The sequence below is a fragment of the Triticum dicoccoides genome, chromosome 4A, assembly GCF_002162155.2.
Source record: "Triticum dicoccoides isolate Atlit2015 ecotype Zavitan chromosome 4A, WEW_v2.0, whole genome shotgun sequence".
NCBI lineage: Eukaryota > Viridiplantae > Streptophyta > Magnoliopsida > Poales > Poaceae > Triticum > Triticum dicoccoides.
This window is the reverse complement of record NC_041386.1, coordinates 595,651,077-595,665,881: the sequence shown is the minus strand read 5'-3', so window position 1 is coordinate 595,665,881 and position 14,805 is coordinate 595,651,077. Positions and strand designations below refer to the sequence as shown.

General features: G+C 43.7%; 3 protein-coding genes and 1 pseudogene across 5 annotated transcripts; 1 reads left to right on the top strand and 3 right to left on the bottom strand.

Moving 5' to 3' along the window:
- The first annotated feature begins 18 nt into the window (after positions 1–18).
- Positions 19–144, top strand: LOC119290104 (annotated as a pseudogene).
- On the bottom strand, positions 83–2,543 carry LOC119287151 (protein PHR1-LIKE 3-like). 3 transcript variants are annotated; one of them, XM_037566672.1, is made up of 8 exons: positions 1,653–2,543; positions 1,373–1,542; positions 1,072–1,157; positions 887–972; positions 709–769; positions 591–623; positions 476–511; positions 83–373 (listed from the first exon to the last, which is right to left on the bottom strand). In XM_037566672.1, the coding sequence occupies exons 1-8, from the start codon at positions 1,727–1,729 to the stop codon at positions 335–337; spliced, it is 588 nt and encodes a 195-aa protein (XP_037422569.1). In that variant the 5' UTR covers positions 1,730–2,543; the 3' UTR covers positions 83–334. The 3 variants fall into 3 exon arrangements, with proteins under 3 accessions (XP_037422569.1, XP_037422571.1, XP_037422570.1); XM_037566674.1 differs by having other exon boundaries at positions 1,958–2,543; XM_037566673.1 differs by having other exon boundaries at positions 2,003–2,543.
- Positions 2,544–2,675: 132 nt separating this feature from the next.
- On the bottom strand, positions 2,676–7,068 carry LOC119287150 (chlorophyll(ide) b reductase NOL, chloroplastic-like). The gene is made up of 13 exons (XM_037566670.1): positions 6,782–7,068; positions 6,468–6,536; positions 6,070–6,131; positions 5,862–5,948; positions 5,476–5,543; positions 5,324–5,372; positions 5,160–5,245; positions 4,762–4,819; positions 4,179–4,229; positions 3,890–3,940; positions 3,748–3,789; positions 3,026–3,136; positions 2,676–2,921 (listed from the first exon to the last, which is right to left on the bottom strand). Exons 1-13 carry the CDS (start codon positions 7,032–7,034, stop codon positions 2,874–2,876), a joined length of 1,035 nt encoding a protein of 344 aa, XP_037422567.1. The 5' UTR covers positions 7,035–7,068; the 3' UTR covers positions 2,676–2,873.
- A 3,472-nt stretch (positions 7,069–10,540) lies between these two features.
- LOC119287149 (membrin-11-like) lies at positions 10,541–13,698 on the bottom strand. The gene is made up of 4 exons (XM_037566669.1): positions 13,326–13,698; positions 11,312–11,432; positions 11,067–11,216; positions 10,541–10,954 (listed from the first exon to the last, which is right to left on the bottom strand). The coding sequence occupies exons 1-4, from the start codon at positions 13,607–13,609 to the stop codon at positions 10,793–10,795; spliced, it is 717 nt and encodes a 238-aa protein (XP_037422566.1). The 5' UTR covers positions 13,610–13,698; the 3' UTR covers positions 10,541–10,792.
- Between the last annotated feature and the right edge of the window lie 1,107 nt (positions 13,699–14,805).

The following is a 14,805-nucleotide window of genomic DNA, read 5'->3' as shown; positions in this document are numbered from 1 at the left end:
CCGATCTGTCTTGATCGCAAAGCATGAAGATGCTTCGCGCCACCAAGAGTAGTATCTGTTCTTATCAGTTCAAAATCTGATGTGTGGGGCATGTGCCCACAACGACGTTAAATTTATTTTTCACAGGGGCTAGGCGCACCCCAACCAAATTGAAACCAATATAGTGATTACATAGATGCAGGCCAAGATGGGAGTTAACCATACTGCTGAAACAGGGAAAGGGTTTCAAGTGTGATAAAAGGGGATTCGTATATGAACCGTACCGCCGGTCCGTACACCTTACAGTAAACAAGATGGTGGATAGGTTTTCCGAGAACAATGCTGGACAATCCATTCATGCCTGGATCGCATTCATCAGTTCGTTCTCCATCGTCTGCATCAAAATTTATTTTTCGGTTTATTTCACATAAAACAAGAGCAAAGTGTTGTAGTGTATTAGCATATAAATATAAATACGCATATGCTTTCAATGTACCTGCAACTCATCCACGGAAAATGCGTTATCCGCCATCTGCAAGAGGTGACGCAGATCACAGATCACACCTTCACATAGATCAAGTGCATTTCCAGGCATGTGAAGAAAACTGTACCTCCGTGTCATCCATAAGCAAATAGCTCACCATCTAAATCATAGGTAAGATAGACGCAATTAGGAACAGGTGACGAACGATTTCCAAATTTTCAGTTGAATAAAAACAGAATTTAGACCTCCATTCCAGTCAGATCCATTGCTGCATCACTGTCCACCACCGTCTCAGCCTCAGATGTCCTGCACACCAGAACAAGTTACAGAACTTATGAACAAGCACGGCAATCAATCAGCAGCCAGTTCTAAAATAAATAAATAAATAAATAAATAGAGAACACAGAGCATGCGGAACCATACACATTATCCACTCCCTTGCTTGGTGATGCAGTGCTTAGGACATCCGGCGGAGATTCAGCTCCTAAGTTGCACTTCTCCCTGTATCTCTGGCACGCAAGAGCAAGCCAAGTGTGTTGAGATCCCGCACCGCGGAACGAAAACCCTCAAAGTATATCTATGAAGAGCTGCAAGAGGGCAGGAGGTACCTGAAGGTGGCTCTTTATGTTCCAAATTGTGAGACCTGTGACTCCCATAGCTTCCATTCTCTGCTTCACCGCAGTTGGCTTCGCCTCTAAGGAATTGGCGGCACAGTGGAACAGAACGGCATCAGTTTCATCAAGAAATTTCCGATCCAAGGAACAGAAAAATGAATCGTTTGGCATCGTATGCCTCTAAGGAGTTGCAGGAGTTGAATAGCACAGCATCAGCTTCATCGAGAAATTTCAGATCCAAGGAAAAGAGAATGAATTGTTTGACATTGTCTGCTCAAAGTTCAAGAAACCAAACCATAGGGGCCTCCTTGATACTCTACAGCTTCCACGAAGATCTTATGGAGATCGTCGGTCCAGCGAAGTAAACTCCTTGTCGGCTGCATTGCCCTGAGAAGGCAGCTGGCCAGTATGCCTGACATGTAAGAAGAGTCGCTGTTTTCTGTCGGCTTGTCGTTGGACATCATTCTGCAAATCAAGCTCACCACGTGTCAGTAAAGATCAAGGAAATCAGAAAAGATTACATTGTGCAACTCTCTTTAGAAGCAAGGCATTGCAAACTTGCAAAAGGACAATACAGTATGGCTGTGTGCATCAGGATGATGCAGAAGCCGGGGTTATCCCCTTTCCGAAAAAAGAAGGATGCGTGCATCATGATGATGCAGTATCGCTGTGTGTTGAGATTCTGTAACTAAAAAGACAGAATCAATCGTAAAATTTGTATATTTCGTTAACGTGGGCATGTGCCCATATAGATACAGAAAATATTTCCAAATACAAAGTGGAGATCAAGCAGAACATCAATTCTCTGGCATCCTATATTAGAAAAAAGAATGCACTAAAATACCATAAGAGAAACTAAAACAAATTGTGATGCTCATACCAGTATGTGCGAGGAAGCAAAAGGAACCGGGAATGTATGTCATACCTTTAGCAAGAAGAGTGAGCGATAGTGTCCTTCTCTATAAAGCCAGTCACCCTTTTATACAGTTCTTGTAAGAGACTAACATAACTCATCACAATTCACAGTTGTTTTGTATGGATGGAAAGGTTGGCAGAGAAGTAAAGCTTTCTCAAAATGGTAAGGAAGCAACAAGGATGATTATCTAATATGAGCATACGCTGCCAAATCCACGAATGGTGCACATCACATTAACTTATCAGGAATGTGATAGAGACGTAAATAACCAGAATGATAATTTAGGTGCAGTAGTAAGTGTTGAGGTTGACTTATCAGGCAATCTGGATGTGTGAGATGTGATCAAAGTCCTATCCTATTACGCCAAACACCTAGCAGCAAGGTAGCAGCATGCCAGCATGAGTGCATGACCATGTCCTGTCGTTGCAATGCCATCCTGCATGCCTTTCAACGAAAAAAATGTTGTACAAACATAATAAATTGATCATAGGTGCTTAATTGCACGACGAACTCGCCCCAACAGATAAGTTAGGCAAGACTACACAAGTTATAGGAAGTAACAAGGAAAAATGGCTTCAGCCTTAATGTGTAGGTGCATAGATGTATCATGGGCTCCTCTTGCATTGAAAATGCAACATGCAACTAGATCACAAGGTCCATAAATAATCCAGTGAACTGTGAATGATTCAATCAATGACAATAAATTTGATGAGGTTTAATCAAATTACATGTATTGTATATATGAGTAGTACATTGTTGTGCTCTCAAGATGCCCTTGGGGTGATACATCCTATTTTTACAGGAAAAGAATGGACTTCTAAAATATGATAACAAGAATATCCCTAGGTTTCTTCTGGGTTGGAAGATGGCAGTAAGAAAACTAATCCTCGGCAACATACTTGTTCCTACGAGCACCAAAAGCAATTCTCTGCAAATAAAATCAGGAAGAATGATTATCACAGTAAATTTGACATTGGTTGGGGATGTCCAAGATTAATAGAAGACCCTCCCCAGGTTTCAGATAGTTCTTACTGAAAATATTCTGGAGTAGGCTTTCAAGCCTGTGAGAAAGCGAATGTAAGTCGGCTTCATGGATTGCTTGGTAGGGATTTCTCTGATGTTTGGAACAAGGTAATCCGCAACCTATTTTAATAGTCAACATGATTATTATATTACCCACATTACCAAACAGATCATATGATTAAAAAGTGTACATAAATAACATTAAGCTGAATCATCAACAGATATCCATCACAAAATGAAACTAGAGGCTATCGCTCTAAAAGAAAACTGTGCCTGACATGGATAGACTAAGATTTTTAAGCGCAGTTATAAGCTGCGAAAGCTAAGTTTGCCAATTTATATTAGATCAGCTATTCCTTTTGTGCACATTTGATAAGTATGAATGTGTGTTCACCCTGAAACTAACATATGAATCACATATGTATGCTACCATTTTTGAAGAACTTCGTGCTACCATTTTTCAACTTTGTTAAAGCAAGCACAAAAGGTTAACAGCCCTTCGACAATGCATCACAAATTTCAGGAACGTATAAACAAGTCTGGAGACCACGTTCAAGCTAAGTGGTCGGACGCTTCTACACGTCATATGGACACAGGCCTAAAGCAGCTAAAAATTATTACTACTGCAGCCAAACATAAGCTTTAGAGTTTAGAAGAAGAGTCAACATTGTTCTGGAGGAAAAGGACCAATGGCCCTGTAAAAAGAACAGGAACAATGGCATAGCTCTCACCACATCAGGAGTTTCAGCTAATATATTGATGAAAAACTTTGCCTGCCATCAGTAAAATTCACAATTTAGTAACCATGAATTATCTTATCAACAATGGCAAAAAGAAAAAGAATGTCAGAAAGAAATTGTGTCTATCCCTTACTTGCTTTGTGGTAGCACCAGACATAAGAAGATCAGTCGTAACCATGCCAGGCTGCAAAAATTAGTTATGTACTTACTGTTAGTGTGTGACTATCCTTTTCAGAGTTGTAAACAGAACTTAGAAACAAAAGGCGATCATTTACTTATACGGATATTCCATTGACCAATACTTACAACCTTACACAAACTAGTTAGTTAAACCACGCCAACTTCTAATTATCTTTATGCGAGAGAATAATTAGGAACTCTAGAATACAAAAGAAAACTAAAGAAAGGGTGGAGCTGTGTACCGATAAATTATGCACCACGACATTATTCACTTCATTCATCTGCAACTCAGCCTGCAATAAGAATCATGTTATCTTCTCCACACAGTTTCTAATAATGCTGCAAAGCTGTGACCTGCACCAGTATACTGCCTTGATTTATTTTGCTTGCTTGTACTTTATGTCTTCTCTTTTGGGTTCTCACAGTTTTTGTGGGGTTTCATCTCTAGCCTACCCCAATTTGCTTGGGACAAAAGGCTTTGTTGTGTTGTGGAAATAAATGTAAACTTAATAAAGATCCGTGCCACTTTGCCAAGTTCAAGCACACAGCAATAAATCGCCTATTATTTTCTCTATGGATGATTAGAGCTTTACGATTTCCCAAATATGAGTTTGTGGGAGCAACTACTTGGGAATTTAACATGACTCTAAATATTGTCAAACAGTAGTTATCTCATTGTACTGTTGAATGTTTGTGCTTCGAGGCTATCGACAATTTCATGAGGTTACAATACAGCAAATAGTTCATTATTTCAGAATGCTTCATTGGACTGCTCAAACAGAAACTAATCATTTCAGGTTAAATCGCCACACATGTTATCTTTACCTGTAGAGACTTTGTAAGGTGCACCACACTTCTCTTCGTTGCACCATAAGCGGCAAACCTGGTGATTATAATAATAATTACTTAAAATTCAAGACTACTAGTTCACCAAAAGATGATTGAGTCTGTCTCCTTAGTATTTCGTTTTGTCCACAACTTTAATTTAATACAAATAACTGATACTGCCATATGGCCATGCAAATTCAGTATGTCAAGTACAATACACACATGTGGAGAAGAACGGAAGGAGATACTTATATCAGCGTCAAAAGAACAGGACATATCGCACTATGTTCAATTCCTCAGGTTCAAACTATATGAGCAGTAAAACGAAATCATGTGACAGCACACTCAGCTGAGTATCCAGAATTACTACATATGAGAACAAACGGAAATGGTACCTTGGGGTTGGCCTTCCATCAGAGCCAGCGCCATCAATGTTAAATATGTGACCACCTCGAGGTTGGTTCCACATCATATTTATTGCCTAAGATGGCAAGACGATGAATGTTGGAATTCTTCAGCAGTCATCATACTATACGACAAATTGAGTGGAAAGTAATACCTCGCGACAGCATAGCATCAATCCAAGAGTGTTAGTGGTGATCACCTCACTGTTAAATCAAAGAAAAGGGTCAATGAATTATTGGCACTCGAGGTGCAACTGAATGAAGGTGTGCTTGTTCAAGCCTTGTCAATATAGAGATAGAGAATTACATTAGAGCCTCATCAGAGGTTTCCACCAATGGTTTGTAACTATATGCATTTGATCCGGCATTGTTGATCTGCATCAATAGAAATAATTCATAAGAAATTCCAAAAAAAAATTATGACATAACAGAGCCCTTCAATTTAATGCAATTGAACTTTAAACAGTTACGGAAAGCTGACTATCAATTTCCAAGCACAACAATGAGGATTGCACAGCACAATTCATACATCAAGCACTGAACTATCAAATATTTCAAATAAGGGTAAGTATGCAGTGAGCATCGATGTCATTTCATAGCGAGTGGTTGTCATAGCTATACTAAAACAGAACGAACAGGAATGAAAGTGCATGTGCAATGCAAGTGTTTGGTGAGGGAGGGGTGACTATGTACCCAAATATCAATATACTCCAGCTTGTCACGCGCAAAATCCACAAGCCCCTTCACATCCTTTCCTTCTCTAACATCACAGACAGTCCCCTATCATAGCACAAAAAAAGGAGACTATGGAGTTAAACGTGTTGCACTGTACTATTTTGACGATTTTTATGAACAAAACTTGAATGAAAATATAGGGACCAAGTAGCTCAGCAGTAGGTACCCACACATGTTGCTCTCCGAATTCCTTTTTCAAGTCATTTGTTACAGATTCTACCCTTTCAGCTGTAGAGGATAGAGTAGACTGCATGTCAAGAAAAGACTAAGCTGGTATAAATCGGAACTTGCATGTGTCCATTTCATTCTTTATGGAAGTTGTCTCAACAATATCGAAACATTTGATTTGTTTGTCATTTAGAACAATCATAAAAAGCCTCTTTGAACAGATCAATGATCTAAAAGAGTTGGAACCTGCCTAAACGCGGATCGTATATATTATTACAATATATAAGTGCAGGAACTGCTAAACGCGGATCGATTTGACATGCATCTTAAACATCAATTTGTTTTATGAAACACCTAAAGAAAAGTAACAGTTAAAAGCAGGTGTTTCTTTCTAACCTGATCTTGAGCATATTACAACATTGTCACCAGCCTTGAGGAACTTCCTTGCCAGCGCGTATCCTATACCTGTTGAAGAAGATGCATCCAGAGGTCACTGAGCAAGCAAGAGCTAACAGATGTTAACTGAAGCCAATCAATGTAATTTCGACAAGTGATGTGTTACGCCTCTATCATCCTCTACAATGTACGCCACGATTGAATCACAAATCAATCCTTGTCCCCAATTTCAAGCTCGGCCATCCGTCCATTGATTGATTCAGCGGAACTCTTGTTCAGAGACAAAATCGGTGTGAAACGAACAAAGGCAGCACCTTTGGTGGAACCGGTGATGAGGACGTTGTAAGGAGGCGCCATGGGCTCCCTCCGCGGCGGTCCTCCGCCGCCGCCGCCGGAGAGAGCCTCCGCCCGGAACCACCCCACTGGTTCCCGGGGCCGGCCCCTCGCCGCCAGCCCGCGCTGCCACGGACGGCCGGGGAAGAAGGCTGCGTCGGAGGGCAGGCGGGACGGCGCCGGGCCCGCGCGGGCGGCGGCCCGGAGCGGGAGCGAGGCGGCGACGGTGGCCATCGGGGAGGAGGAGGCGCCCGGGCGAGCGAGCGAGCGAGCGACGCGTGTGCGCGCTGCGGTGCTCTGCTCGCCGAGATAACGAGCCGGGGAGAGCCTGGCGTGCCCGACGGCGCGATGGCCCGCACGTCAGCGTCGGCGAGCGGTCCGTCGTCCGCGAACTCCCGGGGTTCAGTTGTCGTCTTCCTCGTCTCCTTTTTCATTCTCCGACGAACAAAGTTCTCAATTTTTCTTTGTTATAAAATCGGCCGATCACAACGCAGACGATGCTTATCGAAAAATCGGGTTAAAGTTGTGGAGTTTTAAGGTCGACGAAACCATCACAGACCCTCGTTATCCATAAAAATGTCGCTTCTCACTGAAATAATAATCCGTATATTAATGAAAACGCACGGCGTCAACTTTATGATTTTTTTATATGCTTAATGGATGGTGATAAGTGGTATTATCCGCCTTAATCATCCAACTACTGATTGATTAATGTCGGTTTGAAGTAGTACCGTAATATGATGTGGTGTGTATTTGTCGCATTCCGAGTACTGGGTCAGGTAGGTGTTCCATAGGTTTGAGCAAAATAGTTCGATCGATCACGGCCACAAAATTCAATTTAATAAGAAGGTAGGCAGTATCCCTTCGCTTGCATGCAAGGGCACCGGCCGCTAGGGTTTCCTGTGCCTTTCGTCGACGCCGGCGCTAGTCTGTCTTGTCTCTCCTGTGGCCTTGTGACCGCCACCATAGTCGGTCGCTGCCATCACAATGGCACAGAGGTCGAGATGCAGCAAGGAGGAGCGCCTAGCCGGCACGGAATTTGTTGGTGTTTGTCAACGGTCCCTGTCAAAGGTCGCCATCGCGGCCATCGGAAACCTTCTTCTTCTCTCCCTGCTATGCTCTGCTATCTCTCGCTATTTGAGAAGTCAATGAAGGGGGATGGGGGACAATACGATGGAGGGAGGGCAGGTTTGTGTGTGAGTAGACGTGTGCGCATGCGCAACGGGCATGTTCCCAACGAACGAGTTGGTTTTCTGACGTGGCAACTTGCAATGGGTAGGTGATCTATGAGTTTGAGCAAAATAGATCGATCGATCACGGCCACAAAATTCAATTTAACAAGAATATAGGCAGTCAAAAGGATTAGGGGGAGCTCGTACCCATTCGCGTGCACGCAAGGGCACCAGCCGCTAGGGTTTTCCGTGCCTCTCGTTGGCGCCGGCGCTAGTCTGCCTTGTCTCTCTTGTGGCCTTAAGACCATGGAGGTGCGGGGGATACCAGCCCTTGCTGGCAGGAGGGCTCCTTTTTTTTATGTTTTTTTAAGTTTTGATAGGGTTTGTGTCCTCCTTATAGAGGTGAGGCGGCAGTGGCATTCTGAAGATGGAGTAAAGGTTCTTCCCGCATAACTTCCATCGTGGCAATGCTTGCAGTGTCGTCGGAGGGCATGAGAAGGTTTGTGTCCGGCGGATCTCATGGGATTCGGTCGCGTTTGTCTTCGGTGGATCCACATGGATTTAATCTTCGTTTGTGTATGTTCGTGTGTCTACAGGTTGGATCCGATCTACGCTTCTCTTCATCGGTCGTGATTGTTGTTCTGATGCGCTAGTCCAATAGGGCAGGACTTTCCAACTATCTACTACAATGAAATTTGCCCGCCTCGAATGAGGAAGGGGGATGAAGGCAACATGCCTTCGTCTTTACTAGGTGGTCTACAAACCTGAATATAATTTTTTTATTTCTGGTGTTATTTGTGCTAATGAATAGATGTTAAGTTTTCCAAAAAAGGGAGTAGAGAGAAGTATGTTTTTGTCCCTCGAGTGGAAGACCTAGGTTGCTCCAAAACATCTATAGACAAATGAAAACAAGTAAAAAACAAATAAAGCCACAAATGTGCGATGCTCACAATAAACAAGCAAAAATCGGTAATCATACATATTAGACACATATTTAGTTTAGATGGGGCATAATATATGAAGAGAACATGCAAATGAGTTATAAAAATCCTTAAAATATAGAGCCATCATTTGTGCCTCCACGCTTTCGAGCCCGAGCCTCCTCCGGCACCGTCGACACACGTCGCTTGACGCTCGCATCAATGCCGATCACAAGCCGTCTACATGGACCATGGGGAGACAACGTCGTCAGGTGAGGGCCTTCCCCGGCCATGGAGAAGTTACCTCGGCCCAGGCCTCGGGGTGGAGAAGGGGCCCGTCGCCGTCCGCGTCCGCCACCATAGCTGGCCCTGCCCTCTACCAGAGCAGCGGTCCCTGTTGCGGCCACCGGAAACCCTCTCCCTACTCTGCTTTGCTCTCTCTCAATATCTGCAAAGTCCATGAAGAGAGATGGGGGACAACACGATGTGGGAGGACGGGCACCAGCTTTGTATGTGAGTCGGCGCCGGCGCATTCGCGCTGGGCATGTTCCCAGTGAATGGGTTAGATTCTAAAAACACATTAAAATTTACATCGAGGACCATGCACCACCGAACGACCACTACTATCAGAACGAGTCGCCGCTTCTCTACCAGAGCCGGCTTGATGACAATCAGAAAGTTTTTCGCTCGCATGTCTCTATGGACTAGCAACCCAGAGCCTCCGTCGTCACCATTGGACCCGTAGATCAATTTGATGAAGCAGCTGACATCAAACCTCGCCGGTGCGCACGCGCGCACGACGAGAAACCCCGCTCTAAAACCTCACCGCCCCAAGAAGATGGCATGAATCAAGCCAGAGCCGGTGCGTGCGGTCATATGTTTATTTTTTCAAGGTTATATATACCTATTTGGTTAATAGCAAAAAAAAGAAAAGAAAAAAAGGAGTAGATTATTTTTCATAAAAATATAGTGATTTTTTTTGAATATAAAATTATGTTATGTGCACGTGTTGTTTTCCGCATTTTTATAACATTGAGCCCGCGTTTTTTACTCCTTTCGTCCGAAAATTCTTGTCTTAGATTCGTCTAGACATGGATGTATCTAATACTAAAATATGACTTGATACATCCACGTTTAGACAAATCTAAGGCAAGAATTTTGACTTGATACATGACTTGATGTATCGGCCTCTGTCTCCACCCCTTCCACCGATTAGCTCCTTGCGCTGCTGTGCATCACTGTGATGATATCTGCTGCGCCCGCAGAGACGAGATAGCTGGGTGCAGCGACAAGGGGGATACCGGCTACGCGAGGGAATTGGAGAGGATCGTGTGATCTGTTTGCCTCTTTTTTCTTCATCCTTGGACTGAATTTCCTATGAAGAGGTGGATTATTGGATTGCCCTGTGGCTCGGCTCTACTACTTTGTTAAATCGTTTGTTTCACCCACTGTTTCCAAAGATACTCAACTGTGAAATGAATGGAGTACATTGTCTTCAAGAAGACAAGTTACAGAATTCTGAAACCGCAATACGGAACACTGTTTATCCAATAGAGAACCGCAAAAGCGCAAACTAAAACAGGATGAAAGAGAGGTCATAAACAGCAGTATTAGCATACTTTTTGCATTTCTTACAACAGAAATGTCATAGTAACAAAACAGGCCACTGTACTGTGCATGCAGAAGAATATATCTGATCTGAGGGTTGTCAACATCTTTTCATAGTCCGCGCTATACACACAGTATATAATAGTAGTACAAAGAAGATAGATCAGTAACCGAGCAGAGTTGTGCCTGCTACACAAGGAAGGGCTACAGATAGCAGACTTTAAACTGAACAAGAACCCCCTTCCTTAATTCCTCATGCGCTACTGTGCCCACCTCTAGAGAACATCGAGAACTAGTGTGTCCATCGCCAAAACGCAACCATCAGCACGACCGTGATGATCATGCCGCCGTACGCGATCCGCTTGTCGACTCGGTGCCGCTTTTCGATAAGCTTCAAGACCGAGTTTGACAGGCCAACGGTGTTCAGGACATCTAGAGCCTTCCTTTGCGCGCTCTGCAATCAAGTGCAAGGAGATGTTACTTCTACTACTATCAGGCAGGCACATTCTTTCACCATGCCAACAAAGGCCAGCAGGGTGCTGTGCAAGTTGAACTGTTTCGTTTACCTTCAGACGATCCCTCTGGTCAGAGTACTTGTGGAGGATGGCCACTCCTGTCTCAAAGGCTTCGTCAAGCATTCGAGAAGAGCTGCGGGCCGATTGCATTGCCTGGGCTTCGTCGTCAAATATTTGAAGGACATGCGACGACTCACCATTCTACAACAGTAATTTCCAATTCATTAATGCTGCAACGAAATTATCCTGCAGGAAAAAGCAACTGCTCATGCTTTGTTTGCTTCAAGACTACTTACAGCTCTCTCAAATAGCTCCGCCCTTTCCTTGGCTTCCAAAATCCGCTTTCGTTGCCGCAATGAGTGCTTGTCGAGGGTTTCCTTCAATGAATCAACCTCTTCAGATAGCTGCTCCACTTTTCTGCCAGGATAGCATCAAACAATGTTAAAAACTTGGAACACCAACCTACATAACTCCTATTCAGCTCTTCCTTTAAATTGTGCACACTGTCGAAATTAAATATGCAACAGGACAAAAATTTCACAACATAGTGCATACCCTAAAGTAATTCTCGAGAGTTGCTCTAGCAGCCACAAATATAACTTTTATACAGAACTCCATTTCTACAAAACGGATAAAAGGAAATATAGCATCCTTGACGACGGATGAACCTAGCATGGGCGTCTAACTATCTCAGTGTGACACATGGCCACACATGTAGAGTGACAAGAGCTTCAGATCTAAGCTGGTGAATTCCAGAGAAAGATTAACACAAGAAGAAAATACGTGTACTTAATAATTTATTTAGTACTGCTGCAACTGTGAATTCTTACAATAAAGGAAAGGGAATTAGAGAAAATGTCATCTTAATAGCAAGAAAACAATCCAATCTAATGTGTATAACTCCTATACATTAAAGGAATGTAGGTAAAGCACTCCCTCTCACGTGCATTTCAAGATGGAAATATTTGGTACAAGCAGAGGGCAAAATCAAGGTTCAAAGATGTATTATCCTAATACCTGCTGTAGGATTTCCACTGTACCCAGAAGGTGGATGGATAGATCAATTAATCAATAACTACTGATAAGTTAAAAAAGCAACAAATTAGATTGCAACTTTCTGTATGCTATGTTGGTTATGCCAATTCCTCTGAAGAAAGGCTAGTTTTCAATATGAACTATCAAGTTCCTACATCAAAATATTCCTGCTTGCTGACTAAATCCTGAAGTGTAATGATACTCGGGGAGTTATTTATTGCTTGTGTATGGTGGGTACTTGAATTAAAACAATATGACCCTGGTTAAGTCTACAAAGAATTGTACATGACAACATACAAAGCAGAACTAACATCATGAAAGGCTGAATTAGGAATTCTTATTTGAGGGTGTCTATGTGGAGGCCACGGTGGTTCTGGCACTGGCATCCCTAATCAGTCACAGTGCACCTATAATTTGCCAATGCAAGATTGCTAAAAAGTATCTACATGAAATACAATTAAAAAAAACCTCGGCGACTTGCCCCTCTGAACCACCAAGAAGGGCGCAACTAAAATTTGCAAAGAGTTCTTTTTGCGACAGGAACTATTTGTTATGAATCTAGTGCCAATGGATCTGTCTACCAACAACAGGCAGATTCAGTGGCAAGAAAACTGATAGTGGTCAAGCTAAATAAGTTCAAACCGGCATACTGAACAACCCAATTTCAATTTCCTCAAAGCATAACTGAAGCCTACCATACCAAGTTAGGCACATTGAACAACCAAACTTCCATATCCTCAACAGCATAACTGAAGCGTACCAAAGTTGGCACGTCGAACAAACCTAACTTACAGCTCCTGAAAAGCATAATGGAGGCCTACCGACCAAGTACTAGCACACAAGTTGAATACATGGCACAGATTACACATGCTCCTCAGTCCTCACCATTAAAGCCAAATCCACGCTCAAGTAACAATAACGACAGAATGCAATACACTAAGGCACCGCTTGGAATGGGGGTAATTTTATACGCGTGTATTTATTCTACAGGTGTAAGTTACAGGTCAACAGTTAAGATCAGCCTGAAATGAAAACGAACCGGAGGAGGTCCGTATCTTATACCGGCCAGAAAACGAGCAGAAACGCTAATCCAAACAGGGCCTAAAGCTGTGATCTACGCCCGCCGCGCCGACGACTCGTCGGCGCTTGGAGATCCCACTCCGCCTCATCGCCGATTCACGCGGCATGGAGAAGGAACTCGTGACGGAGCAGCTAAATGGGGCTAAGTAAGGGCCTAAGCAGAGGAGGGAGAGGAAGAGGAGGAGTGTCGCTCACCTCTTCCAGAGGTCGCGCTGGCCCTTGGCGGGGATGGAGCGCCAGAGGCGGTCCATCTGCGCGCAGAGGCCCTGGATCTGCGCCACCTCCCTGCGCACCGCCTCGGCGCCCGCCGGGTCCGGCGCGCCGACGAGCGGCGCCGAGGCGGAGTAGGAGGAGGAGGCGGGCGCCGAGGCGAGCCGCTCGACGCGGGCCACGCCGTCGCGGGCCGACAGCAGCAGCCGCCGCGCGCTCTGGTACATCTCCGACAGGGTCGCGCCGCCGCCCCCGCCGGAGAAATCCATCGCCGCGGTCGAGATCGATCGATCGATCGAGGGTTGCTCCCGGTGTCTCGGATCGGGCTTGGGAGGGCCGCGATCTCCTTCGGGCCGACCGAAGGCGTTGTGACGTGGCTGGTGGCGGGTGCTGGCCGCTTGATTGGGCACGGACGGCGTGATGGTGGTGGCGTCGATGCCGTATGAGCAATCCTATTATATTAATAAAGCAAATAGTGCTTCTGGTCGTCCGTCATAAAAAATACCCTCGAAGTTGGCAAAATTTACCCACCAATGCCACCCGTAAGTGGTAAAAAACGGTTCACGCATCGCACTGTTAGTTCGGGTTTATATAAGCCGAGATCCCCTAATATAACACGAAGATGGCTCAGTGCAGTGGCCAACGCTGCACGCTTCCACCACAGAGACCAGGGCTCGATCCCTGCCTGCCCACCTTTATCTCTTCTTTTTCGTCTCGCAAGCGCGCCTACTCCTCCCGCACACATAGGCCGGCCCATGTGCAGGTTGCAACGCCCTGCTTTTATTTCATTTTTTGCCTTTCACGTTCTTATTTCTGTTTTAGTTTTTTCTTCTTTAAATTTATTCGTGATTTCCAGGAAAAAAATATTTCAAAAAAAGTCTTGAAAAATTATAAAATGTTTGTGAATTAAAAAAAACATTCGGAAAATCATAAAATGATCATGATTTCAAAAAATTGTTCACATATTATAAAAAACTATCACGGTTTCAAATAAATTTTCAGGAATATCTCTTCTTTTTCGTCTCGCAAGCGCGCCTACTCCTCCCTCACACATAGGCCGGCCCATGTGCAGGTTGCAACGCCCCTGCTTTTATTTCATTTTTTGCCTTTCACGTTCTTATTTCTGTTTTAGTTTTTTCTTCTTTAAATTTATTCGTGATTTCCAGGAAAAAAATATTTCAAAAAAAGTCTTGAAAAATTATAAAATGTTTGTGAATTAAAAAAAACATTCGGAAAATCATAAAATGATCATGATTTCAAAAAATTGTTCACATATTATAAAAAACTATCACGGTTTCAAATAAATTTTCAGGAATATCTCTTCTTTTTCGTCTCGCAAGCGCGCCTACTCCTCCCGCACACATAGGCCGGCCCATGTGCAGGTTGCAACGCCCCTGCTTTTATTTCATTTTTTGCCTTTCACGTTCTTATTTCTGTTTTAGTTTTTTCTTCTTTAAATTTATTC

Excerpts from the sequence above, each read along its gene's own strand:
- LOC119287151 (XM_037566672.1), bottom strand. The coding sequence starts at position 1,729 with ATGATGCACGCATCCTTCTTTTTTCGGAAAGGGGATAACCCCGGCTTC. Across the intron at positions 1,543-1,652 it reads CTGATGCACACAGCCATACT|AATGATGTCCAACGACAAGC; the intron begins GTATTGTCCTTT and ends CTTGATTTGCAG. Across the intron at positions 374-475 it reads TTTCCGTGGATGAGTTGCAG|ACGATGGAGAACGAACTGAT; the intron begins GTACATTGAAAG and ends ATTTTGATGCAG.
- LOC119287150 (XM_037566670.1), bottom strand. The coding sequence starts at position 7,034 with ATGGCCACCGTCGCCGCCTCGCTCCCGCTCCGGGCCGCCGCCCGCGCG. Across the intron at positions 5,949-6,069 it reads TCGGAGAGCAACATGTGTGG|GGGACTGTCTGTGATGTTAG; the intron begins GTACCTACTGCT and ends GTGCTATGATAG. Across the intron at positions 5,544-5,861 it reads TGGAGTATATTGATATTTGG|ATCAACAATGCCGGATCAAA; the intron begins GTACATAGTCAC and ends CTATTGATGCAG.
- LOC119287149 (XM_037566669.1), bottom strand. The coding sequence starts at position 13,609 with ATGGATTTCTCCGGCGGGGGCGGCGGCGCGACCCTGTCGGAGATGTAC. Across the intron at positions 11,433-13,325 it reads CAGCGCGACCTCTGGAAGAG|AAAAGTGGAGCAGCTATCTG; the intron begins GTGAGCGACACT and ends CTATCCTGGCAG. Across the intron at positions 10,955-11,066 it reads ACCAGAGGGATCGTCTGAAG|AGCGCGCAAAGGAAGGCTCT; the intron begins GTAAACGAAACA and ends ACTTGATTGCAG.